Here is a 27,732-nt window from a genome sequence, read left to right on the forward strand (position 1 = left end):
GATTTTGGTGAGGGGTTGTGCCTGGTCAGAGCATACAGGAGGCACGAGATGACACAAAAACTGTGCTGCTGAGATGTCAGTGCTTTGTTTACAGCACATAAAAGCAGCACCAGCCACCTGATAGAAACTATGTCTTTACCACCACTTGCTTGCAGTTAATTTCCTGGAACATTAACTACTCTAGTCATACTGGGTCTCACTTGGACATTACCCAGAGTTTGTATTTGGGGGGTTGCATGGTAAAGTCACGGTAATGTCTAGACCACCTGAAGGTTCAGAACTGTAATGCATGCAAAGCAGCACAGTACGCAGTAAATTTAATGTTCACTGAAGAGATGACATATTGCAAAATATAAAACCAACAGAAGTGTGTGGACAGATAATTAGATCCCATTTTGATGCATTTTTCACCCTTTACTCTTGTTACAGTTTGAACTGACACTGACACTTATGCATAAAGGATATAAGTCAGCGTGTTTCAATTTGTATTCATATGCATTTTCCCTGTCGACACAATACACACAATAAGGGCTGCACCAGTCTACAACTCTACTTTTCAGCCAACCCCAAAGCAATTTGACAATCATCCACTGTGGCCCTTCACATAAATCAACATCACCTGTGACCCATGGCCTCAACTCGACCACTCACAAACAAAGCCTTCTGTGGGGTGGGGGTATTTTGGAGGGTCTGCAGGACTCTGTTTGTCATGCTAATCAGCTGGCCTAACCTTAATGACCCAGACATCTGCCGGCCTGCGTGTGTCAAGCCCCACATTCAATTTGTTCCCCAGATACAAAAAGCAGATAAGACCCTTGAGGCTGGTAAGAATGTGTGTGTGTGTGTGTGTGTGTGCCCTTGTTGATGCTGTATGGGTGAAAGGGAAAAATCCCCCTTTCCAATGCATGTACTGAAGCAATAATTGCCAGCAGAGATGAGGGCCAAGGTGTATGTTTGTGTGTTCTGTGCAGTAAGTCTTGTGTGTGTGAATGTGCATGTGCGCTAATATCCAGTAACCCCCACCAACAGAAACACACAGCCTGGCTTGTTGCTCACACACATGAACATGTGCGCGTGTGTGCATTCAGCAGAGCGAAAGAGCAATGGTGGGGGGGTTGTTAAATGGGCGAGACAGGGGACTATGGGGATTAAGTTCCCCCCAGCTGGAGGCTTTAGAGGAAAGGCTGGGGGCTGTTCTGTTAATTCAAGTGGGCTTAATAATGCCTGTGCACCCTCTGCCCCTGACCCTCCCACCAGTATATCAGATCTGCGAAGAAATGCATGATAAAGGGAGACAAGCAGGGGAGGGAGAGTGTGTGTGTGTGTGTGTGTGTGTGTGTGTGTGTGTGTGTGTGTGTGTGTGTGTGTGTGTGTGTGTGTGTGTGTGTGTGTGTGTGTGTGTGTACACAACCTGTGGCCATCTCTACAGTCAAACATGGGCTCTGAGGACTGGAGAGAATTCTGTACTCCATATTACTACTCGCTGGCTTTGGCATCAGGCCTTTCTGTTGCTCTACTTTCACACCACAGCCAGCTTTCTTGAAACTGCATTAGGATTAATCAACACACAAACAATATGGCAAATGCTATCAACTGGGTCAATCAGTGTCCTACTATCAAATAAGGGTTTTTCCTCTTAAACCAATGAACTGTTCCCATAACCTGTGACAGAGGATTAAAAGGAGTCAAATCCGAATCCTGAGCAGTTTTAACGAATTTGTTAAACATGTGTTTCTTCTTTCTACAAATATGAGAAAACTAGAAATAACTATATATAAATTAATAACCAGATCTGTTGTGTCTAAATATCCCTTGGCCTTTCACACTTTACATCAAGAGAATACATTCCCTACAGTGTACTGGTAAAGGCTATAGAAGGTATGGTTTTACACAAGAAACACAAATCGCCACCAACACCGCTGCCTTTTCAAAGCCCTCTGTAAAATACATGTACCAAAGCATCCTAATTTGTGCATGTCCAGAGTGAAAATGTAACACTTTTGTTCACATCATATACCACTGTGGAACAAATGCTAATGTTACTACAGGGTGAACAAAGGAAAGCAAAATGAGAGCAGATTCAGTAGTGACTGAGTCAGTTAGAGGCCCCTCATCTGTCATTATAAGGGACTGCTGTAACTCTCTCATCCTCCAGCTCTTTATCTTTGACACTCATATCTATATGGGTGTCACACAATTCTCCCCGTCCTCGGGCTTCCGTGACAGCAGCAGTGGCAGAACAGAAGCAGGATTTGAAGATGGAAGATGTGTGTGTATGCACAATGTATTTCATTTTATAGTGGAGGGTTGGGAGTTAGCACACAGGTGTATGTATTGGGGGATGGATGGTTGTAGACTCATAAATAGGTGTAGTTATGAGTGAAAAAATGCCCTATTCCTAAACCCCATTTTGATCAGCTTTTTAAGGTAATTGCGGAACGGCATTTACATCCACTTAAGAAATCTGATTACAGAAAACATGCGTATACATGCAGCAGAAGGGCAAACTGATGGAGTTACGCAGATTTTAACTGTACAGTGACAGAAAATGCTGCTTTCTGACTTTTCCTTGTGTATGTTTATGTCGCAGCAGAGTAACAGTGCAGGGGGAGAGAAAGGGGGACAAAAAAAGGGAAGAGACATGCAGCTGATTCACAACGGAAACTATCTGAATTTTTTAAAAATCCAAAGGGGAAAGCAACTTATTTAGAATTCAACCCAGCATTTATTTCTTACCCCGATTTCAGAAACCACCCTTCCTGTTTAGAGGACAGTAAAAAAAAACAAACAAACAAAAAAACTGCTTTCCCGAGAAACCAACTATAACCTTGATACTTGCTTCCATGTAAACGCACTATGTGAGGACACCAAATTTTAAGTAGAAAAATAACCTTTTTTTGGCAGAAGAGGAGTGGCCCAGCTGCTAACCTTGGAAATGGTGACTGACTTTTCACCTAATCAGAAGATTTCTCACCGCTTCACCCAGAAGAATTAATAATATACATACCTACTCTAAACCTCAAACCCACTAACACGCGGTACATTTAGGATATTTAAAATTATATATTATATTTATATTTGAAATATAATTATATGTTTTACTTTAAGAGCTTGTCTATACTCTTTTTACTCATTACTGTTGGTGTGTCAGTGGAAATTGTTTTTTAAAAAGTAAAATGACAACAATACCACCGATAACTTATTACTAATTAGAGCAAATGTTGAAACTTTCATTTTGAAGAGAAGGGACACAGAAAAAAGGGTTCTACTAACTGCAACACAATATTCTCAGTAATATATATTTATCCACCTTGGTGCTGGTCCTAACTCTGGATAAAAGAGGTGGTTTGCGGCAGGAAGGGCATCCAGCGTAAAAAACGCATGCCAAATCAACGTGCAGATCACAACATGACTAACTTTAAGTTTTATTTCACCTTCTGCCATTATTCCAGCTTGTTGACTAGCAAAACCGACACACGTGCCGACGTCTCTAAGGAAATGGTGTCAGCTGACATTAATGCTGTTACTCAGAACTGCTGGCACTAGTGTTCAACTAAGCCATAGCGATCATTCAATTTCAGCGTTGTTCAAAAACAAAACCGCCCAAACAAGATGTTATTTTAATTTTCATTCTTTTTGAAAAATAATCAATTTCACTGCTGTTGCACAGATCAAAAGTTGTAGGTCAAGATTTGTCCATGTATTCAGAATTACAAAAAAATAAAAAACAGCAACTACTTACTGTACACTGATCAGTCACAACAAATAAACCAGTGACAAGTAAATAACATTGATTATCGTATTACTGTAGCACCTGTCAATGGGTGACAGGCAGCAAGTGATTTACTTAAGATGATGTGTTGGAAGCAGGAAAAAAACAATTGGCAAGAGTTAGTATCTAGGAGACTTTGACAAGGGCCTCCAAAATGGCAGCGCTCAGGGGACTTTTCCACACAGTGGACCGAACACATAAAATAAGTGGTCCAAGGATGGACAACCACTAAACTTGAAACGGGGTCAATGGTACCCAAGGCCCAGCTTTTCTGGTGTGATCCAAGATAGAACCAATGTAGAAAAATGTAAAGCTGGCCGGTGTCAAAACACGGCAGTGTGATGGGTTGCGTAACCGCAGACCCAATCACAGTGCCCATGCTGATTTCAATGTTGTGGTTAATTGTTGAGCTATTGAATCGAAATAGCATAGCTGTGCAGTGCAGTGCAGTATTTCCTTTGTCATTTAAAAGGAACCAAAACAACAATTAATTTAATTTAGTGACAGGCATTTGATGTTAAATTTAGAGTTTTAATAATATCGGTATGTACTTAGAGCATTACTTTCACAATACTAGAGGCAAACTTGTACACCATTTGTACATGATTTTACTTGTGCAATAAGGCAGCTGGTGACCATAGGTTCCCAAATACTCACATCCTGCTCCCTAGTCTGAGAACACACATCAGCAGAGCACAATCAGACTGCCACACAGACTGACTGCCAAAGGGCAACCCATTCATGTCACAAAAGACACTCAGGTTCAGCAAACAACTCCTTCCCTTTAAGCAGCAAAAAGAACTAGCACTAGTGACAAGACATTGCCAGGGAAAAGAAGAGGGCACAGTCCCTGGCAACACAACAATCTTTTTGTGGTTGTGTTTACCTGGGCCACACTTACACACATTTGTCTTTGTTATATTCACCCTCTAAGGGGCAAGGTAAAATGTCAACCAAAAATAAGAGGCCAATATAAATGTTGGCCACCAATTTTGAGTCATAGGCAGATTTTGATTCTGACTATGCAGGGTGGACCAATCAAAAACCTAAATAATATAATCAGTCATTCCATGAAAACAAACAAACAAAAATAAATAAATAAATAAAACTGTAACATAGCAGCACTGACACTAATGAATATTTTTACTATGACAAGTAACAGTGCTGCCAGGTACTAAACATAAATGTTTGACCAATGGGTTCAGAGCCCTCATCACTGATGAATGCATGCCCTGGACTGAGTTTCTGTTACCATGGAAACTTGAGATTTAGGGGAACAGAGATTATGTGCGCTTTTCCTGTCATATTAAACACCCACCTGCACAGTGTAAAGTGCATTATGAGTAGTGTAGTTGAAACTAGATAAAGGCAATGACTACACTTATTTCTCTTTCTCTTTTAACAGGGCTGCAGCCTATCAATATCTGGTTTGTGTTTTTACAAAATGCAGCCAAATTAAAAATCAAATGGTTACCATATTTTACAACATGTACTAGAGGTTTTATTTGGGGCATAGCTTGAATGCAGTGATCGTGAAAAGTTGAACAGTGTCTAGTCAGAATACTGAATAATTTCCATCAATTGTGTCACGTCTCAATAATCCCCACCTATAGGGTTTTTGCAGAACTTCACGTTACCAGAACACAGCAGTTACAACATTAGTCAGGACTGGCCAGAACAAAACAAAAACAAAGAAAAAAAAGAGAAAAGAAAACAATTCATAACGAATTCGCACATGCTGTCAACACGTAAGTTGCATGCATAATTTCCCTACTTACATACTACATACCGTACAGCTATTTTCTAGACACATTTAAAAAACACTTACTGAGTGTCTTGATTGTGGAAACATCATGTCAGTTCCTTGTTTGGTGCTCTCCTTCTCAAAAACGATTAACACCGTAGCCCGCGTTGATAATATCACCTTGCGTTGGTCCTTTGTCCAAAACTAGCCCAGCCTTAAACAGGAGCTGTCCAGCGTTAGCAGGATGACTAGCTAACAGTAGCTAGCGACCCCCTCCAAAAAAAATATTCAGCTCAGTACAAGTGAAGCACTTTGTCGCCGTGAACGAGAAAAAAAAATCTGCGTCTTGTCTGGGTGATGCAAGACCTTAAGCTTTACCTGTCCCAGCCCCGTATTTACTGCGTCTGTGGACAGGAAACCACCATCCGTGTTGGCTAAGCTAGCTAATTCTTCAAAAGCTGTCGGTCAAAATGATTCATCGCTGTTGCGAGCTTTTCCAGTTTAACGCACAGGCGGCAGCGCTGCCAGCTCAACACACGTAAATGTAACGAGGGTTTGCACACATCCGCGCCTGGGTGTAGCGTTAGCTAGCGGCCGGAGTCGAATGGCTTCTTCCTTTGCTTGTGTTGGCCCTTCAAAAGCCTTCAGCCAGCTGCAGCCACACAGGTGAAAAAAGTAAGAGGTCTAATTCTCAGAAATAACAAGATGTCTGCGGGTTCGTCTAAGTTGTTTTGTCCAACGGCGACAATAGACGGTAATTCACACGAGTGGAGGGAACAAAAAATAAAAACCCCACCAAATCTGTGTTGACGCTCGGGCGGCAAATCCACTTCGAATGTCCCAGCCTCTCAACGCTTATCCTTTGAACCGAGGACTCCTAGAGAAGCAGAGTGGATTTGTCAGCCGTGGTGAAACTAGAAAGTCAGTTCATTCCTGGGGCTGGTGGGTAGGACGCGACGCCGCCGAGCTGAACGCCCCACACAGAAACGCGATGGATAGACGGGAGACGAGCGGTGAACGCCGCGCTGATCTACTCCACGTAGATCTAGCTTGTCTGCCGGCTGATGCCTGAGCAGCTAGCGCCTCATGCGGACAGCTCACAGCACAGCGTCACCATCAGTGACGTGTGGAGGTCAGGGTGCAGGTGGGCAACACGCTGGGGTGCACAGAACTTCAGACGGACGCCTTTGGGCGCCTTTTGTAGAAACAACGTGACTACATGTGTACTTTTACATAGGCGTCATTTACTGTCAGTTATTATCAGCTTTTACCAACACCTACAGGATTTCTGTAGGACTAATCTGGCCCAGGATTTTTTTAAAAATCATATGAATTTATCAAATAACAAAAGCAGCTATGTAAATGGGCTTGTAATATACGGTAAAACATTTCAGTCTCTTTTAATATTTAATTGTATTTGCTATAAATAAAAGTCCTCACTATGCTGACAGGTATACAATTCTTTTAAATCAGTTTTAATTTGATTCCCAGTCATTTTTGAAACATTACAATTAAAATAACCATTGTATTATGTGTATGATATTTATTGACTAGGAAATGTTCTTGGCTTCTGCTTTTCAATATTCTTTTAATTGAGTTGACTGTGGTGTGGTTTTGGCCAGGATACCAATTCACAAATAAGTTGATCCTCCAGATACAGGTGTATTTGTACTACAATCCTTTATACACATTCTCTGCACTCAGGTGCTTTCAGGTGAATATATTATGTGACATCTGAAACCAATTAGCTGAACCAGTGAGTCATTTGAAGAGATTATAAAAAAATATAAATACGCTTACTTTGTAGAAATTCTTTTCACTTTAACATGTTATTTTTAAAAAGGTATTAAATCAACCTCGATAGTGAAATTTGAAAACTTCCATAGTGGATGTTTGCTTTTTATACCCACTGTATTTTCTATTCCATTTATTTGCAGCTTTTCTCTAAAAGGGCTGCAAAAACTCATGAGTGTCAGATACTCCTTAAAAGAGCAGACAAATCTTGCTTTTTAAGTTCAATTTCAAATCACCCATCAGTGTAATGAGGTTTACATTTTCGTTTGTTAATTTGATCCGATTTACATTTGTATCTTTGGCACTGTTTCATGTCAGTGAGGACAATTTAAATTAGGGGTCTTGCTCAGACTGCTACTGTAAGCAGTGAATCTTTTACCAATCTATTGTAAATATTCCCATGCAAGCACCATAATTACCAACCATACATATATTATTTGGTTATATTACAGCCAACAATAAATACTGTAGTCATTTTATTCTATATAATGCTACCTTCAAAGTAGCTCTTGGAACCCATCAATTTCACTGTAAACATATTAAGAGGGGTTAACAGAGATAATATGGCAATGTGATCATCATATCTGTATTTCTTGTTGTCATAGACCTCTTATTTATGCATAGGTTGTATGGGAACACAAATTTTCACAGTGTATTACCATCCAACAGTAATATGCAAGAAGAATTTGAAAACATTATGTAAAGCTTGTGGTATTTAACATAAAAAAAAAATGCATGGTAATTCAAGTATTTTCTCCAAAGAAAATGTGCAAGGATACAATGAGAGTAAAGGAACATATTTTATTCCAATTTAAAACATTTAAAGGAGAAGGCTATGAAAATCATTTTCATGTTTGAATGAGGTTCAGGCAACCGTGGTTGAAATGAAACATACAAAAGAGAAATATGGCTAAAATACTGTAAATCAATAACCATTAGGACCCTTTACATGTTGCAATAATACTGTTTCCCCCCACCCCCCCCAACCTGACAAACACATGCAATTAAAATGACATATCTTAAAAACAGCAGTTCATCATTAATCTTAAATATAGAATAAAACTGTCTTTTTTGTTAATCACATACTTATTGTTGGTTTTAAAAGATGGACCATGAAATTCACAGGCCCTTTAATTTTTCACAACATTGGCACTTATTTAGAGTCTGGCTTTACAAAGAAAGGGGGTTGGCACAGTCATTGTACATAATTTACATTTGGTATACCTAAAAAAAAAAGAAAGAAAAATAATCAAACAAAAATACATTACTTTCAATTTGTACACCACTACACAAAGTCTATTTTAAAAAAAGTCGGTCATCTTAAGTGGTCCTACATTTTTAATTTATTTTTTTGTCCTTTCAGCTTATTCCGTGAGTTCAGGGTCGCCACAGAGGATCATTTGTCTGCATGTTGATTTGGCACAGTTTTTACACCGGATGGCCTTCCTGACGCAACCCTACCCAATTTCTACCGGCGCTGCAGGGTAAGGGTTGGGGATGGGCTGTTGGGAGTTCAGTGTCTTGCCCAGGGACACTTCGACATGTGGTCGTGAAGAGCAGGGCACGAACCTCCGACCCTATGGTCGGTAGTCAGACACTACCAACTGAGTCACGGCCCTACATACAAGTTGTGCATTAGCCTCAAAAACAAAAGAAAATAGCAAAGACAGATTTTAATAAAACTGTATTTCCATTCCATTTAGCTAACTGGACTCAAGCTTAAGCAATTGCCATCACAATTATACACACTCCCCCACCCAAAATTTAAGAGTACTGAGTGCCCTTAAATGGACACCTAACTTGCATTAATGCAGGCCCATTGCCATGGTGCAGTTTCAGTGCCTTCAACCCAGGGGCAGATTACAGAGTCCAGTCAAGTAAGGGGGGAAAAAAGAGCAGAGAATGGCAGTCATGTAAAAACAGCATATTCATTTGCTCACTCCTTATAGTAACCAGCAAAATATTTTAATAGCCATTTCAGTACCTTCACTTAGTGTTTCAATAAATACATTAATACTTAGGCTTAACACAGAAGCTTCACTCTAGGAAAAAATACAAAGTCAATTATTAAAAAAGGTGCAACCATTTTACCACAAAGGTCTGGGTTGAGTTACTACAAATTGAAAAAAGATAAGTAATATCTTTTCTATTGTGATTAACTTTACTTGGCACAGTGTTTTTTAATTAATTGTCATACTTTCTCCAACTCACTATGCAAAATAAAGCAAATACATTACAAAACAAAGAGAAGACTTTTCAGTAACTGACCCAGATCTGCTGTTGGCTTAAATCACTGGTAGTGAATTGACCGTGTTGGTTCTGCTGCTGTGAATCACTAAGACACAAGGCATGAAATCCACTTACTGAAAAATAAACAAACATAGTATGCCATTATAGAAACATGGGTTCCTTGTCACCCTTATTTTGTTTACCGTCCTCACAGCAGCCCATTCAGCTCCATTTGCTAGACCCCCCCCCCAAAAAAAAAAAAAAAAAAAAAAAAAAAAAAAAAAAAAAAAAAAAAAAAAGACCAACAGTGGAATGAAGTGTAAGAAACCGCACGGCTGTCTTTCAGATGATTAGTGAAGGCATGTTATCCACACAGCAAAGAATCCAAACATAGCTGAAGTCTGTCAAAGCACTTAATTTCAAACAGATTTGTGGCCCATATAAAATTAAATTCCAACAGTGAGCAAGTGTGTGAAGCTTCACACTATACATGGGACAAATTGCTCGGGGAAAAAAAGTTTACGCAACTATTTGCAGAAGAAACCATGAACCTGTCTTAGATACAAGCAGAATAAACAAGATCAGTGGGACTTAACAAATTTACATAATGCGTCCTTCATTAAGTGTTTCACAACACAAGATAGTAGCTTAATGGATACATTTGCACGAGTCACCAAGATTACTCTTAGCGTGTGCATCTAGCCACAATCAAAGCTAATCAAGTTTATCACACTGCGTATATATGTAGACAATTCACAAGAATATCTGATTTTTGACAAACTACTTAAGATCAGTAATATTTTCTCTTTCAACGTCCACAAAAATGTCAAAATATCCCAGTATTCATTTATTGTTGCAACACCAATGCAGCCGATGCCAAAGTGAACTACTGAAACAATACTGTTCAGATAAAACAAATATGCAGGAAAGAGGGTTAGTACGAAATTTATAATGGTCAGGTCCCAAATGCAGGACACTAAAAATGAGCTTCCGCACTCCCGACATTAGCCAGTGTCCTCCTGTGGAAGGCAAAAAAATAGCAAACAAAGAGCCAAATAGCCACCAGATTCCCATCAGGAAAATCGTGTAGCATGTGTGGACTGCTGCTTTCCACCCTCACTGAACCTGCAGCAACCATCCTCAATAGGATGCCAACACACTCTTGATTCATAGCCCCACTTATTAATTGCACCTTTTGCCCTATGGCATCCATAGAGTCCTTACATTTCTACCAAAGCTGCTAGTAATAGCCCTTGTGATGAAAAGTTATGAAAACTTACCTGAATTACACTGAAGACAAAAATAGCCATCTATTAACTTTCAGCTTAATGTAATATTCAAAAAACTGTCAGGCTAAAGACACAATATAGGATTGGTACCAATAGCAAATGCACATCCTTAATAATTTTACACACACACACACACACACACACACACACACGTTTCCATGAACAGCAAATATTAAATCACAACATTTTTTGTCAGTTTTAATTTTCCTATTTGCATAAAGCACAAACCTGAAATGGAAACTGTATTTCCATTGTCAAGCATTTAAAAACAAAATGGCAGCAACTAAATATATGAAGTATTACTAAAAACATAGAACACTTGTCCATAAAATAGTTCTGATCATTTACAGCAGTATAAAACCTCCTCCCATCTCCTAGCTGAAATTAGAGAGGATGTCTCATTTACTGTATTAATACATAGATCTGATTGAAAAATTTGACATACAAAATAACTATTTACTGTCTTGATTTCCATTGCCAATGATAAAAGTTGGCTAAAATTTATGGCAAAATAAAGTTGATTACAGACAGAAGCCATTTTGGACAATAGAGACCAACCTGTGACTGAAGCTTACTGGCAGCGCAACACCTCTTTTTCTTTTTACAACTGACTAGTGCACTGTACTGATCTGGTATCATCATTCACAAGTAGTACACAGGAAGATTATTGTCAAAATCAAGGGAACACAGAAAATAAATCACAGTACCACTACATGGGTAACTTATACAACTGTTGACACAAACTGAGCTGTAGTGCCATCAACATCTGAACAATCCAAATATGAGAGGATGAACTCACATTTAGCTCATGCTAGCGCTTCCCAAATATCAATTTCTGAACCACTTAAGGGATGAACAGGACACTCATAATGTAAATATATTTACAGAACAAATGATTGTGGCTTGAATATGGCAATGTGATATAACAGAGAAACAGATACAAAGTATGTAAGTACTAAGCATCTGAACTTGTATTTCTTGATGTATGTGAAAACTTTACTTGAAGGGCAACATATACGGAACATGTTGTGACTGTGTCTGGAGCCCTCACTGTGTGAGCAGCAGCAAAACATATTTACATTCAACAGAGCTCACATGCTCAGATTTGGGGGAAAAGTTAAAAACAAATGAAGAAAAAGGATCCAATACACAATTCAGGGGAACCAACAACCTCAGTGCACCCTAGCACTATTAATATATTCCTATTATCATTATCAGGTGCCCATTGCAGATGTGCAATCCAGGCTTTGCAGTCTGGCTGTAGTCCAGTCACTGTAGTGTATCACATGCACATGTAAATAAGAAGCGAAGAGAGACCTTTGTCCTTAAAAGCTTACACTACCCAAAAAAAATGGACCTCTATCCACCTTGTAAACACAAGCACTGGTGCCAATGTAGTGTAAAGAATAAATGTAAGCCAAGGGCCAAAATAAGACTGAAATGAACCTGGAACAGATCATACCGCACTGAGGGTTAGACAAATGGTGGTGTGTTTCATGTGTTTGTGGAAATGTGGCAGTTAATAGAGACAAAAACAAAACAGGCCTGGTAAATAATAAGCAATGCTTTTCTCTTTGCGTGTGTGATTTTATTTATATATATATATATATATATATATATATATATATATATATATATATATATATATAGGGGTGTGTGTGTGTGTGTGTGTGTGTGTGTGTGTGTGTGTGTGTGTGTGTGTGTGTGGGGGGGGGGGGGGGGGGGGTGGAGAATATTCACACCAGGTTGTATTCTTTGAGGTTGAGCTGCAGGATGGTGTCTTTGACTGCTGCGAAGACAAAACGGATGTTCTCCGTATCTGTGGCACATGTGAAATGGGAGTAGATGATCTTGTCACTGTCTGGATTCAAGTCTACAAACATCTTCAAGATGAACTCTCGTCCCGCTTGGGCATCCCGCTGGGGACCTGGGGAGGATGCGCAGACTATTATTTTTTGCTTTTACTGAGCATCGTATTCATGGAGTCTTTAGTTTAATTTAAAACTTTTGCAAAAATATGTACATGTGCTCTGTTTAGTTACAGAAATCTGTAGTAAAGCTACTTAACCACAAGGTGTCACCAAAAACATAGTTTAAGCAAAAGGATGTTGCCAATCTATATTAACAGATCATTCAACCTTTATGTTCAGATACTTTCAGTGTAACAAGGGACAGTAGACAGATTGATCTTTATAACAATAAAGGACCCTTAAAGAAGTTCTGTCTAGCTAAAAACAAACAGACCAAAAATAAAAAACAACACAGCCACAGCATTAAAGCCAGAGCCTGATTGCAGGCTGAACTTTCTTTTTAAATGTAATTTAATTATTTCTCAACTCCCAAACCTGAATTCACCACTGAGGCTCAGCTAACAGCATGGGGCTGAAATACGCAAACATTCTGGGGCGGATAAGAATACTCACCATCAAACTCTGGGAAATAGTCAACCAGGTGAGAGTACATGATCTTCTCCTCCAGGAGGTCCTTCTTGTTGAGGAAGAGAATAACAGAGGAGTTTTGGAACCACGGATATGTAATAATGGTCCTGAACAGAGCTTTACTCTCTTCCATGCGATTCTGGCAACATTGGACAGGGAAGGACAGAATGATTAACAATTAGACAGAAAAATAAAAAAGGGTACATTCTAAACTAATTGATTCACTCTTTGCCAATATGCCAGAAATTTATAAATTGCATATTCCTTTCCTTGTTTGTTCAAAAAGGTAATACACCTGAGCAGGACTAGTGAGGAGAAAATACAGTATGTGTGTGCAGTTAAACTGTTGGAAGAGTGAAAAAAAAATAAATAAATAAAATCAACCTTGATAAACTGCTGACCATGAAGCTGTAGTAATGTACACTACAGATATATTGAGTCAAGCTGGCAGCTGGGTCTGGTTTATGAAACTCAGTTGTCATATGACCCAGTCAAAGAATGGATCTGTTGTCAGGAAAGGAGCAGATGGCATGGAGGGGCCGGTCACATTAGCTTTATTGGCCATAAATCTATCTGAACAGTCAGATTTGACCACATGGGTAGTAAATATCTCTAGACTATTAAGAAAGAGGACATAAATCTCAGGTAAATCAAGGTATATCAATATATAGAGAGGCCCTAGCAATCAATTTCCAATCATCTCCAAGTGTTATACAAGAAAGTGGTTTTTCAAAAATCAGTACAACCTGGTTTCCCCAGGTAGATTTCTGTCGAAGAATGCGTATTTCTCTGCCATGTATACACGCAACCAAAAGGCTGCAGACAGGAACACACAGCTGTGTGAAAGAATAACTGAGCGATGCCACCTTGTTGTTAAAAGTTTGCATAAAGTCCGACAGAAAACTTAACACAAAGTGTCTCATAGTCTAAATAACCCACTTTCATACCCGAGTTCAATGCATTCCAGATGATCAGCTTTACCACATACTTTACCATAACAAATCCAGTTTTAGTCAGCATAGCAACCCCAGTATATAACAGTGCAATAGACTATTTTGTGCATAAAAACGCTGTAGCAACATATCCAAAATATAAAAGTTGAACATGAGACGCAAAGAGCACATAAGTGCTAATAATACTGAATTACTACAGCTTTTGATCTGCTGATGAACAGAGCAGGCATATTGGACGTTAAAGTCTGGGCTGCTCAGGTTCATCTGACTTCAGGGGACATTCCAATTTGACATGTCTGCATAAATAGTGGTTAGTTCAGGCTTAATAGTGTACGTGTGCATGTATTTTATTGTCCAAATAATATACATACAAATATCACATTCCAGTTTTAAGACAATCAGCAACCTGTTTGAGAAGCATAATTTAAAATATAGGGAAGTAAAATCATTTGTTTGCAAACCACAATTTGGAATGAACAACTAAACAACTGGCAATGAGACCTTCTGTCTCTCACCCTCACCTCGTTGTCTGACTCCACCAAAACCTGATCGTACTCGCTAAGTGCTACCAGAAACATGATGGAGGTGACATTCTCGAAACAGTGGATCCACTTCCTTCGTTCTGACCTCTGACCCCCCACATCCACCATCCTGTTTGGGACACGATGGGGTGAGAAGGAGGGACACCAAACAGCAAGCAGAGAGAATCACACAAAAAGGAAAAAAATTACAATTAGACACCAATAATTACTTTTACTCTTATATAAAATATATAAGCATGCATTTCAATCATAACTTCAATGATTTTGCTTTTGTTAAATCTTTGGAATTACCATGGGTGTAAAGTCTTAAACCACAATAAATCACATACTAGTCCTAACTGCATTTCACTGTTGAAATTATTTAAAATAAGCGCAAAGAGCAAATAATTACCTCTTGAATAATACTATATGAAATAAGTGTGGTTCAAGCCAAACACCCATTTTGCATGAGGAATATAAACAGAAGAAGCGTGAATGAAAATCTGCAGCGTGAATCACACAGAGGACAGAGCAAACCTTCTCTTACGTGAATTAAAATAACTGCAAAGTAGATGGAGAGTCTATACAGGAGATATTAAGTCTAGAAAATATGTCCTTCATTAGAAATACGGGATTGCTTGAAGTACAAATTATAAAAGAAAATTAAATTCAAATGTGTAAAAATATAAGTTTTTGATAGGTGGGTTTTTATTTGGGGTAGGAGACACAGGTAGTTTTCTGAAAAATCTGTTCACCCTGTTCTCACCATGTCCACATTTGTATCTGAAACCAAGAAAAGTAAATTGTCGATGTTACTGTAAATTAGAATGTTGCAAATAAAAATGGAGGAATTTCAAAAAAAGCCCAAAGTCAAATTCCTTTCTCCAACTAAGTCTGGGTAATGAATCAAACTCTGACTAACTAATGTAAGAAAATATCTATCATTCTACAGATATGCAGGAAATGAGAATATCAGCAGGAGAGGAGGCACTGATAAATGACATCCTCCAAAAGAGCTAGCCTAAAATAAAACTCCTTCACATTAGAAAACCTTTTTCCTCTAGCAGGGATCAATTACCTTAGGATTACAGGTTAACCTATACTGGATAAGCCAAGTAAAATGACATATTCTTAATTCAATTTTAAATTCAATACTCTGTTGCCATGTTGACATTGTCAACTGGAGCCTAAGGTAATAAATACTAAACCCTTGTGGAGAACAAGCAGCAATATAAATAAATAGCAATGTAAATAAAAACCTTTGCACATAAAAAGTCCCCAGCCCGATAATCAAGACCAATATATTACTTAAAATTGTTAAGGAGTCAGACAGCTTGGGCGTAAATGCTGCTCAGGAACCTGCTTGTTATAGTGTTATAATGTTTCTCAGTCCTCTTTTGAGAGGGAAGAACATATAAAAATATGATAAAGTGTGCTTCATGATTAACTATTTTGACAACACATACTCATAAGTCACAAAGTTATCTTCCAATACAGCCTGACACCTCACATTCATTCTAGTCCTGGGTGATATGTGAAAAAATGTATCTTAATTATTTGCATACAAGTCAAAATTAATAACAATTGCAATAAATTTCAAGACATTTTTCTTAATTTAAAGATGTTGACATCTGCCATGATCTTCTTATATTGGCGGTGTTTGTGTTTGCAATGGTGGAACAAATTTGATCCAATTTCCCCCCAAAAAAGTTCAGGTTTCTGAAATAACTTCCAGACTTGCATGTTTGATTCACATCTGATTTGTTGGTGCACCATTTCCGAATGACAGAGGAAGTTTTTGTTTTTAAACAAATAAAAACAAGCTCGACTTTTCATCATGTTGGATGTGTTTACAGGCTTGTGTGAGATGCCCACAGCAATGGCATGTGTGCAAACTTCACTCAGTACTTTATAGTCAATAATCACAATTTGACATTTGTTGGTGGGGGAATTACAGATAATATTTATGATAAAATATAGCACAGCCCTAATTTATTCCAACTTCATATCTATGCATTTGTCTTCCTAACACAAAACTTTTGTCACTGAGACCATGTAGTGATGAGCAGCACAGCCAAGTAGAGTTTTGCCTGACTGCAGCAAAGCTGCTGGGAACCTCTTGAACGCAACGTCATTGCAAGTAGTTATTTCTAGCCATGCCAAGCATACGAGGGGGCTGACTTGATTGTTTCCTATTGATTTGCACTCTTCTGTAATCGCTCTTGTTCCCTGCATCCATCTCTTTCTACTGATCATCTCTATTTTTTGCAAGAGAAGGTGTAAGGAAAGGTGCTGTAATGGTGGCAGGTCTCAAAACTGTCTCAGTGCCAAGCACCAGAGACTGTGTCTCTAGGCAACACAGAGAAACCAGGAAGAACTATCATGTAATATCAATGGCATTTTTATGAGCATTTTAGTTTCCAAAACGTGTTCTAAAGAGTCATCAATACAAATACAGCTTAGATGTCAAGCTTCCTTATACAACCTTTTCCACCCAGACCTGTTTTATAATACCAAATTAGACAGCAATTGACAATACAGATGCAAATAGAAGGTAGGACTGCAACTGAATACTATGTTAAACTACTGACAATTTTCTCTGACCATTATTTATTTCTTCTTTAAATGTAAAAAGACCAATATAAAAAAAAAAAAAAACATACATGTTATGTACAACTAGATCTCCAAAAGCCAAAGATTAGACTTAACATAAACGACAAAGAAAGTTGCAAACTTTGAGAGTCATTCATTCTTATAAACATGGTATTCAAATTAAAAAGAAAAAAAAAAAGCCTACATGTAATCGGTGGGCTTTTTGTTTAAAGGGACAGGTTTTCATTTTTGTAGCTGAAAGGAAAAGGCTGCACTCTCTAACTATATTAGCAAGGATAACAACTTTGCATATTCAGAGTAGTTGCTAACTTTTTCAGCCTTAGAAGAATTCACTGTAACATAATACACGGAATATGTAGTTAATCATGGAAATGGTGGCAAATTCAGACACTGGATTTAAGTGCACAAAATAAAATATTCTGTAGGTTATGTATAAATAAGTTGAGTCAGTCTTCACAGGACCTTTCGGATTTTTAAATAAAAACACAACACTATGGTGCAAAACTGAGGTTAATTAAATAAAAAAAACAATATAGTTCTTCTTCTACCTGAAAATGATGCTTTGCAAGTCGAAAGGGTATTCTATGATCCCAGTGGTTGGGATTCGAACTCTAAGCACATCTTGTTGAGTTGGTAGATAGCTTGGTTCAGCAATACGATCCAGATCACTTAGATAGCTAGAAACAGGAAGGACAAAAAAAGAGAAAGAGTAGGAGGAAAGAGAAAGTGAAGCATAACAGCAGATATAGCACACGCCCTCCAAAAGCAAGTGAATCAGAACAGATGTAACCAAAGAGAACATTCCCAAGAGTTATGAGGGGATTAGGTGACATTTCATACCACCACCCCCACAAATATTCTCTTAGAAATTTAGCCTCATCCTTGATGGCAGCTCCTAAAGACAAAACAATCCTCAGCTTTATCTTCTGATTCAAAGTACTAACTGTCAAGGTTTGGAAGCAGAAACCTTTAACTTGACTCCAAAAAAGATGATTTAGTATACAAGAGGCCAACTTTGATTGCCCGGTTAAAAAGAAAAATTACATCTTTTTAGCCAGTACTGAGAGAAGGGTTGGGGCTGTTCTTCAGGCTAGTCTTTGAGAGAGCACCATCAGGAATGTAAAGTGTTGTACCCTGCTGTGTGGCACAGAGTAGATGAGACAGCGGCATCGACGGCTTGCAACTGGCTGACCAATTGTGTAGCAGCTAGACAACCAGTGACATCATTGGTAGCATTTGACACCAGTACCTAAAGACAATATTCTCCAGGTCAAATGGGTACTCAATAATGCCAGTGGTAGGCACTCGAACCCGTAGCACATCCTGTTGGGTGGGTATGTACCCCGGTGATGCTATTCGTTCTAAATCACTAAGGTAACTGCGGAGAGGGGGGGAAGATATGAAAAAGCAAACACAGGCAAACCACTAGAGAGAATGTGTAAATATCTATAGTACAAACCCACACAACTACAACTTTTTCTCAAAAATATTACAGACATGCACATAAAATAGAATCAGCTCATAAAACAGACAAATAAAGGGGCTGGTCAAATAATTAGAATATCTTCACAAAGTTGATGTATTTCACTAATTCCATTCAAGAAGTGAAACTTGTATAATGTATACATTCATTCCACACAGACTGATATATTTCAAGTGTTTATTTCTTTTAATTTTGATGATTATAACTGACAACTAATGAAAACCCCAAATTCAGTATCTCAGAAAATAGAATATTACTTAAGACCAATACAGGATTTTTCCGCACTCTAATCAGCTAATGAACTCAAAACACCTGCAAAGGCCTTTAGATGGTCTCTCAGTCTAGTTCTGTAGGCTACACAATCATGGGGAAGACTGCTGATTTGACAGTTGTCCAAAGGACGACCATTGACACCTTGCACAAGGAGGGCAAGACACAAAAGGTCATTGCAAAAGAGGCTGGCTGTTCACAGAGCTCTGTTTCCAAGCACATTAATAGAGAGGCAAAGGGAAGGAAAAGATGTGGTAGAAAAAAGTGTACAAGCAATAGTGATAACCGCACCCTGGAGAGAATTGTGAAACAAAACCCATTCAAAAATGTGGGGGAGATTCACAAACAGTGGACTGCAGCTGGAGTCAGTGCTTCAAGAACCACGACGCACAGATGTATGCAAGACATGGGTTTCAGCTGTCGCATTCTTGTGTCAAGAATCCGCATTGCTTGAGGTCCAGTGTAAAGTTTCCACAGTCAGTGATGGTTTGGTGCCATGTCATCTGCTGGTGTTGCTCCACTGTGTTTTCTGAGATCCAAGGTCAACACAGCTATTCCAGGACGTTTTAGAGCACTTCATTCTTCCTGCTGCTGACCAACTTTATGGAGATGCATATTTTATTTTCCAACAGGACTTGGCACCTGCACACAGTGCCAAATTTACCAGTACCTGGTTTAAAGACCATGGTATCCCTGTTCTTGATTGGCCAGCAAACTCACCTGACCTTGTGAAGAGGAAGATGCGATATGCTAAACCCAACAATGCAAAAGAGCTGAAGGCCACTATCAGAGCAACCTGGGCTCTCATAACACCTGAGCAGTGCCACAGACTGATCGACTCCATGCCACGTCGCATTGCTGCAGTACTTCAGGCAAAAGGAGCCCAGCTAAGAATTGAGTGCTGTACATGCTCATACTTTTTATGTTCATACTTTTCAGTTGGCCAAGATTTCTAAATTCTTTCTTTGTATTGGTCTTAAGTAATATTTTAATTTTCTGAGATACTGAATTTGGGGTTTTCATTAGTTGTCAGTTATAATCATCAAAAAAAAAAAAAAAAAAAGAAATAAACACTTAAAATATATCAGTCTGTGTGGAATGAATGTATACATTATACAAGTTTCCTTCTTGAATAGAACTAGGGAAATTCATCAACTTTGGGAAGATATTCTAATTATTTGACCAGCACCTGTATATCTTTGCATCTAACATCAATTTTATATCCCCAATCTTTAACTTTAACAGAGCCACATTAGTCTGAAATGGATTAATGCAGGTTGGAATTAGCACAGACATTATTAGCAGTCGTTTATAAACCTGCCCACATTTAATAATTTCTCACCTGACTCTTTCCATATGTCTGAACCTTCTGTCCTTGCTCTGCTTGAGTGTAACAGTCAGACAACTACTACAGCAGTTGCAGACTAATTTATACATACAGTAAATAATCAGTGATTCTGTTTGAATATATTCATTTGTCAAAGACCTACTATTTGGTGGAGTCGGAGAGCTGGTACTCTCTCCTGCGATCATAGGCCTCCTGGATACCAGGATCAGCCCACAGCTGCTTTATCGCACCGACGTAGGGCGGATCGAATGATGACACCTTCTCCACGTCCACTTCGCGCACAAGTCTGGCATTTTTCTGGAAGCAAAACAATTAAGCAATATCATATTAACTAACTTAGGATTTATTCAAAATTGTGTGTAACAAGTCATTTGTTAGAAACATTAGTAGTTAACATTTCAGTTGATCAGTCGGCCAAATAATCAGGCCAATCTTTGACATTTTCAATCAAAAACCATTAGCCGATGTTTGTGCTTGTGCCAGCTGATCAATGAAAAATGTCTGCAGATACATATGCAGCACACACTGCCAGAGGGAGCTTAGGTGAGGTCAGACTTCATTAACTTTTGTGACTGCAGGCCTTCCAAGTATATTGTCTATCGGTCAGTTAGAGTACTTTACTGTTTTGTTTTTTCTAACCCTCCCTCCATAAAAGAAAAATTTGACTTAAAGGCTGTCGTCTCATCACTGTTTATGTGATAACATACATTTAATATTGGTCAGTTTAAAACATATGGCTCAATTTCAATTCCCAAGTAAAAACTGGTTTTACCTGGAAGTTGCTGTAACCTACTGGTGTTTTTTTATTTCTTCAGTCAACTAATTATTATCAACCAATTTAATAAATGTGCAAATTCTGCTGGGTGAAACTGGGTAAAGTCAGTGATTATTTCCCTTCCACATTTGATCATGAAGACAGCCAGATTTTAGGAATCTGGGAGATTCACAGTTACATTCTGACATTCTCCTGACTTTAGCTTGAGGGGACATATTTGAGAAAGCAAATCTGGGATGCTCCCAACATTATCCTGACTATTTCCATCCAGCCCCTATTACTGTGTGTAATATGTGTGGGAACCAGTGCTAAAATGCTATGAGCACAGGCCAGTGGTAAATTGCTGAAATAAGGATGTGTGCCTCACCAGGAATGAAGATGTCACTATTGGTCACACTATTGGTCACACTGGTCACTCATTTTTGAAGTGGAGAGATCCGCATTGTGAGATCTGGATCAAATTTACAAATCTGGAAAAACTGACCGAATCTTCTGAATGTAGACTTTCTCACACAAAAAATATATAAACTTCACAAAGCAGCACTCCTAGGATGAAAATTAAAAAGCCTCAATCATATTCTATATCGTCACTGAACTGGCCATTCTCGATGGGTCACACACAGAACCAGACTGGGTGCTGCAGTGTAGAACAAATTTATAAACTTATTTTGGATAAACTGAAAGTTATTCCATGTGCACACAAGACCTGACGTAATATAGGCATCATGTAAACCATGATCACTTCAGGAGAGAGCGAGAGACTTTTTGGGAAAAATGTTTTATCATTTGTCGTTGCATGGAACAGTCACTAAGATTGGTGTTTAATGATGAGTGAGGCTGCAAAGGAGCCTAACACCAAAACAATGCACAGTAATTAGTATCCATGAGAACTAAACTAGTAGTAGTAATGCTTACTACTTCATTATTTTAGTAAGCATTTTCACAATTTCTGTAGATTTATATTCAGAAAAGTACATATAGTACTACATATACAGTATATTCCTACTTTTAAACTCTTTTTCAGTGATCTGTGTTAATCAATTATCAGAATTCATAGTTCTTAATTCATAATCTTATTTTACAGCAGGTTATAATGCACTTGGCTTTGGTTTGCATGACATTAACTGTACTTAAATGAAATAATCAAGCAGTGATTGGACACCATGCTGACAACAGGGGCCAGGTGTTTTAGCCAACCTACAAAAATGAAAATAGTTAAATAGTTTAATTATTTATCATAATGCATAATAAAATTTCCTAAATTACTTGTGAACTATAGTTTGGCTAAGATGAGTCATTTAACCATGGCTAAACCGAATAAAAGATCAATTCACTCATATCATGAGCCAGCATTTGAGTTAAGATTATCTGACTCAAGGTAAATTTATGAAATCAAAGAACGAAACCAGTTTATTTTTTCCCTTGCCCATCTACTAATTGTTTTCTTGCCAAATGCTGATTTCTTTCTTTACTTTACTAATAGCTTGGTTTGAGGTTTTGGTGTTGTTAAGCTTAGAGTTACGGTTAGGGTCGCAAAACCCAAGCAAAGATGATCTCAGAGGTGTAGTAAGCTCACTTTTTCTTAACATATGATTTGCAGCTACTGTGAATGATATAGGCCCTTCAGTTCCGAGAATTTCCAAAACTTTATCTTTCCAGCTCCCTACAACAATGTCTGTATTATGTGCGTGAGCTTGAGTGTGCAGCATGCTGCTCTATCATGAATTGTTGACAGTATTTAAGGCAAGTGAATGGGCGCTGATAGAAACGTCAAGTCAACTTGACTGCTGTTGAAGTCGATTGAGAGAACTTTTATTTGTTTATTTATTTAGATGCAGGGCTCCAATTTGCTATAATCAAAATACTGTGTCCCACAGCCTAAGTATTTTATTATGTTAGTTCTGCTGTGCGTACTGACCACTCACCAAAATCAAGTTTCTACTGTGAGAATGTTTCTCACTCATGCAATCTCCCACTGTGTCATACATGTGTGCAACAACTCAACTCAATTTACCCCGCTTGTCAATGATACTCATTGCATTGTTGCACAACACTGCCCCAACATTGAGGTAATTTTCAGAAATCGAATAGCAGAAAACTGTATTCTTGTAGAATCCTGTTACTAACGCATCTGCAGAATTTGATAGATCATGCATTTTCATGGTCTTGTATCGTTTTTATAACTGCAGATGACAATATTTTCACATAACACACACCTTGTTCTGTTCATACTTGAATGGGATATTGAGAGTCTCAGTTGCACGGATCATGGCCTGCATAGAGGTGAAGATGTTCTGGTAGACCAATTTAGTGAAGCCCTTCTTATCCTCGTCTGTGTAACCTGACCCATGGATTATTCTCATCTGTTTGATAAAAGTGCTCTTGCCACTCTCTCCAGTACCTGAGAACAAGACAAGAAGAGAGACAAGGTTAGTTGACAACAGAAAAAGGGTCATAAATGAGCGTGAAATTCCATATAGTGTGGAAAGATCTGTCAGTTTTCTTTCTCTTGCCATGACCCAATAGGAAAACAGAAAGCCCAGAACCTAGTGTTTTCCCTCTAACAGTACAGGCATGGCAGTCTGCCATAGTAATAAGAAACACTCAAGATGTCAAGAGTATTAGCTTTAATACAAGGGGTTGGAAAAATGTGTCATTAATTATTTAGGAATTACAGCCATTTTGGTGGCTCATAAATAATGGAACAAATGGATATTAAGCAGTTGCATCGCCAGATGTGTTGTTTCCTTAATCAACCAGATAAAGGCCTGGAGGTGGTTTTGAGTGTTACATTTGCATTTGATAGCTGTTTACTGAAACTCTGAACAGGAGGAGGTATTTGGTGTACTTTATGGTATTTTATGTACACTAAGGTTTATTTTAAAAAGGCATCATCTGATTCATCATCCAGGCTTCTAGATGAAGGAGAGAGGAGACACAGAAAAAGAATGAGACATTAAGAGGGCAGAGGGGGTCCTGGTGTTAGCATAAGTTTGTATACAGGCTATGCGTCAACTGCAAACTGCTGGTGAACCAGCCAATGAGAAGAAAACTACTGGCTAGAAGCCAGAGTAGTTAAATGACCCCAAACACAGCCCATGGATCTATTAGACTAAACATGGTAGACAAAGTTCCAACTTTTGGAAATAAGTTTACAGGAACATTTTACTAAACAATTTACTAAACAAACCTTTGCTTTCTGTAGGTGAATACAGACCTCAGGAACAGGATGCAGGGAGAGCGATTGATAGCCTATATGAAAATATCAATAAAACGAGTTTTCATACAATGATGCCATGGTGAATTGTTTTTAATGCCAAGAAAAATGAAGTGCACCAATAAGTCATGCACACTGTTCATTGTGAGAAAATGAGTTCAAATTACCTTTATTATTGCTTCACGAGTTTAGTAAGAGTTTCATTTTAAATATACATCACAGATTTCATTTTATATATGTTTAATTTATGTTTCTTAGATAGTTTGAACTTCCTCTATAGTCAAGTCAATGGTTTTACTTGACCTTAACATGAAAAATTACCAACCAAAAGTCTAGTGTTGCAGGAGAAATAAATAACAATACTGTGGTACATGCACCCAAAATGTCTATCATCCTCTTGCCACTTGTGAAGACATTTCTACAACAGTGTTGGCCTACGTGTCAAAGGAAAGAACTAAATAAGATAAGGTGGTAACTTAGATAAATTAGGAAAGTTAGTGTTAAATTTTAAATGTGGCCAACTGACAAAAATTGGTAAGAAAGCAATAGATTAAATGCAAAATTGGTCAAAAACACGTTTTGCTCTACAGACCTCATCAAGGCAATTAAAAATATTTTAAAAAGTATTAATTTTATAGTTAATATTTATAAGTTAAGCTATTTTAAGTTTATAGATCTACAGGTCTATTTAAAAATTGAAATATTTAATGTAGCCAAATTGTAGCTTTTTTTTTTTTTTGCCTCTCTCTCCCCTTTGGCCTGCTCTCAACTTTCCACCTACACCCTAGTGCTGATACACAGGGCTGTAAAGAATTTTGCATCATCAGGCACCAGGCAACTGTCCAGACCTCAACGCCAAATCAGTCTGTGTTTTACCAATGCAGGCTGCTTAGCTGAACTAGTCATTCTTTCACACTGTGTTAGTTCCTGGTTCTGAGCCTGTTTTATTTTGTTTTAGTAAAATCAGTAATACCTTCCGATTGTCTTCTGGTAATGTTTTTGTCAAACTAGGGCTCAATACCCTTCACACTCACTCCACTGTATGTAGTTCTTATACTCAAGCAATGTGAGTTACATAACTCAGACTAAAATACATATAGCAAATACTTCTTAACCTAATTGTGGTTTAGCCATTGTTTTGAAAGTCAAAAGATATTGTCATCTCGGCTTACCACAGAAGTCCAACTGACAAAACTCTGGGGTAAGTGGACTGAAGCAGCCTAGTGTAGCCACATGAGGGCTGCAGGGCTCGCCTCAGCTCAAAAAAAAAAAAAAAAAAAAAAAAAAAAGCCAGGTTAACAGAGTTCATTCTTCGAATTTAGTTTTTCTGTGACCAAGCATATAGAAGTAGTAGTAGTAGTAGTACTAGTAGTAGTTTTAGTTGTTATACATTTTATTTGTAATGCAATTTACATTTGAAGCAAATCTCAAAGTGCTATAAAAAAGAGGCAAGTGTAAAAAGAAAAAGATTTTAAAATATATAGTGACAACAATACAATAGTATGATCTTAAAAAAAAAAAAACAAAAAAAAAAACAAAGAAAACAATCTAGCTAAAATCCTGCTAAGGTGGAGTGCTAGGGCGTTCCACAAACAGGCAGCAGCAGCCTCAAACCCCCTGTCCCCCATTGTTTTGAGTTTTGTCCTGGGTGGGAGAGGACAGTGCATTTGGCCTGACTGGGTTTTAGAGATGCTCTGCAGAGTGAGAAGTTCTGTGGGGGAAATCACCGTACAGACAGATAGGTGCGAATAAGGAGTTTGTACGATATACAGAGGTGAACAGGGAGCCAGTGGAGTGTGCAGGATAGGAGTGATATGCTCATATTTCTGCACTCTCAACAGGATCTTGGCAGCGCTGTTTTTTCACATATTGGAGCTTTTGAAGAGTCCTGCCTGGAATCCAGATGAGCAGGGCATTACAGTAGTCCAGTTTGGAGGAGACAAGGAATGGACAAGCTTCTTTCTCTGCAGCACGGAGGGAGAGAGAAGGAAGGAAGGGAATGTTGTGGCTGGTTAATGATATGGAGATGATGAGGGAAAAGTGGAACTGGTGGGCCGACCTGAAAGGCTTCCGTTTTAGAACTATTAAGCGGCCGGAAGTTTTGCCTCATCCATCCCTTTATCTCCTCCAGGCAGGAGGAGACTACCTTCTCTAAAACCTTGGAAATTAATGAGAGGTTGGAGATGAGCCTACCTGATGGGTAGGTTTCATGAGATGAGGCCTGATGAGAGCTGTCTTTAGGGAGGATGGGACATGACCACTTTGTAGAGATAGAGTTATGATTTTTGTTATTAGAGGACTAATGGAATGATTGTAAGCTTTGAGCAAGGGGGAACCTCTCTTTCTCTCTCAGATTTTGAAGGACACTGCAATTGTGTAAGTGTATTTATAACAATTACAATGTCATTTTAAAAGTAAAGTATGATAAATAAATGTCAGCTACAGCCCTACTTTATCATCTCAAGTAGAACAAAGATTGAGTACTGGTAACTAAAAGTAGAGTGAGTCAGTCTTGAATGTTAGGAGAAATGAGGTGGAGAGATGAGTGGTTTATAGTGTCAGTTGGTTATAGAGGATGAAAATAGTTAGAATCGGGGTGGAAGAGAGGACTGCTCTTCAGAAGGAGCTGCACAGTGAAACTAGAGGTCAGGTTTGAAATGGACCATTACCTGCAGTGTTTTTTTTAATTGTTTTTGGGTTGTTGTTTTTTTAAGGTTGATGACTATACAAAACCCACATTCTTTCATCCTGACTCTGGCATCTCCCAAGCCTATAATATTACTTTCACAGAATATGCCTTATAGCTACAGTACATTCAGCTACAGTCTTTTTGGGTATGAAACAACAAGCTTTGCACACCTGGATTGGGGAATTTTCTGCCGTTCATCTTTTGCAAATCCTATCAAGCTAAGTCAGGCTGGATGAAGACCATGTGGACAGCAATTAGCAGGCCTCTCCAGAACTGTTAAATACGATTCAAGTCAAGGCTCCGGTTGGGCCACTCTAGGACATTCCGTTGTCCTGGCTGGATGCTTAGGATTGTTATGTTGGAAGGTGAAACTAAGGGCCAGTCTCAGTTTCTGAGCAATATGAAAGAGGTTTTCATTGAGGATATCTCTATATTTCTATACTCCATTCAACTTGTCCTCAACCCTGACCAATTCTACAGTCCCTGGTGCTGAAACATACACCCACAGCATGATGCTGCCAGCACTATGCTTCACTGTAGGGAGGGTATTGGGTGGGTGATGAGTGGTGCCTCGTTTCCTCCAGACATAACTTTTAG

General features: G+C 38.5%; 2 protein-coding genes across 7 annotated transcripts in view; both read right to left on the minus strand.

Moving 5' to 3' along the window:
- Positions 1-6,572, minus strand: part of tle5 (TLE family member 5, transcriptional modulator) — a 40,882-nt gene extending 34,310 nt beyond the window's left edge. Inside the window, exon 1 of one of the 4 annotated variants that reach the window (XM_067513169.1) lies at positions 5,601-6,572. In XM_067513169.1, the coding sequence (XP_067369270.1) occupies positions 5,601-5,627 (27 nt within the window). In that variant the 5' untranslated portion in view covers positions 5,628-6,572. The remainder of the gene's footprint in view (positions 1-5,600) is intronic. The other 3 variants (XM_067513167.1, XM_067513166.1, XM_067513165.1) reach the window with 3 other exon arrangements.
- Positions 6,573-8,091: 1,519 nt separating this feature from the next.
- LOC137131508 (guanine nucleotide-binding protein G(q) subunit alpha) overlaps positions 8,092-27,732 on the minus strand; it is a 35,353-nt gene continuing 15,712 nt past the window's right edge. Inside the window, exons 2-8 of one of the 3 annotated variants that reach the window (XM_067512876.1) lie at positions 23,446-23,630; positions 20,597-20,751; positions 17,902-18,030; positions 14,741-14,870; positions 13,252-13,405; positions 12,571-12,755; positions 8,092-9,673 (exon numbers count right to left, since the gene is read on the minus strand). In XM_067512876.1, coding sequence (XP_067368977.1) covers positions 9,671-9,673; positions 12,571-12,755; positions 13,252-13,405; positions 14,741-14,870; positions 17,902-18,030; positions 20,597-20,751; positions 23,446-23,630 — 941 coding nt within the window. In that variant the 3' untranslated portion in view covers positions 8,092-9,670. Of the gene's footprint in view, positions 12,756-13,251; positions 13,406-14,740; positions 14,871-17,901; positions 18,031-18,602; positions 18,732-20,596; positions 20,752-23,445; positions 23,631-27,732 lie in introns of all 3 variants that reach the window. The other 2 variants (XM_067512875.1, XM_067512874.1) reach the window with 2 other exon arrangements.

Source organism: Channa argus, chromosome 8, assembly GCF_033026475.1.
Source record: "Channa argus isolate prfri chromosome 8, Channa argus male v1.0, whole genome shotgun sequence".
Classification (NCBI taxonomy): domain Eukaryota; kingdom Metazoa; phylum Chordata; class Actinopteri; order Anabantiformes; family Channidae; genus Channa; species Channa argus.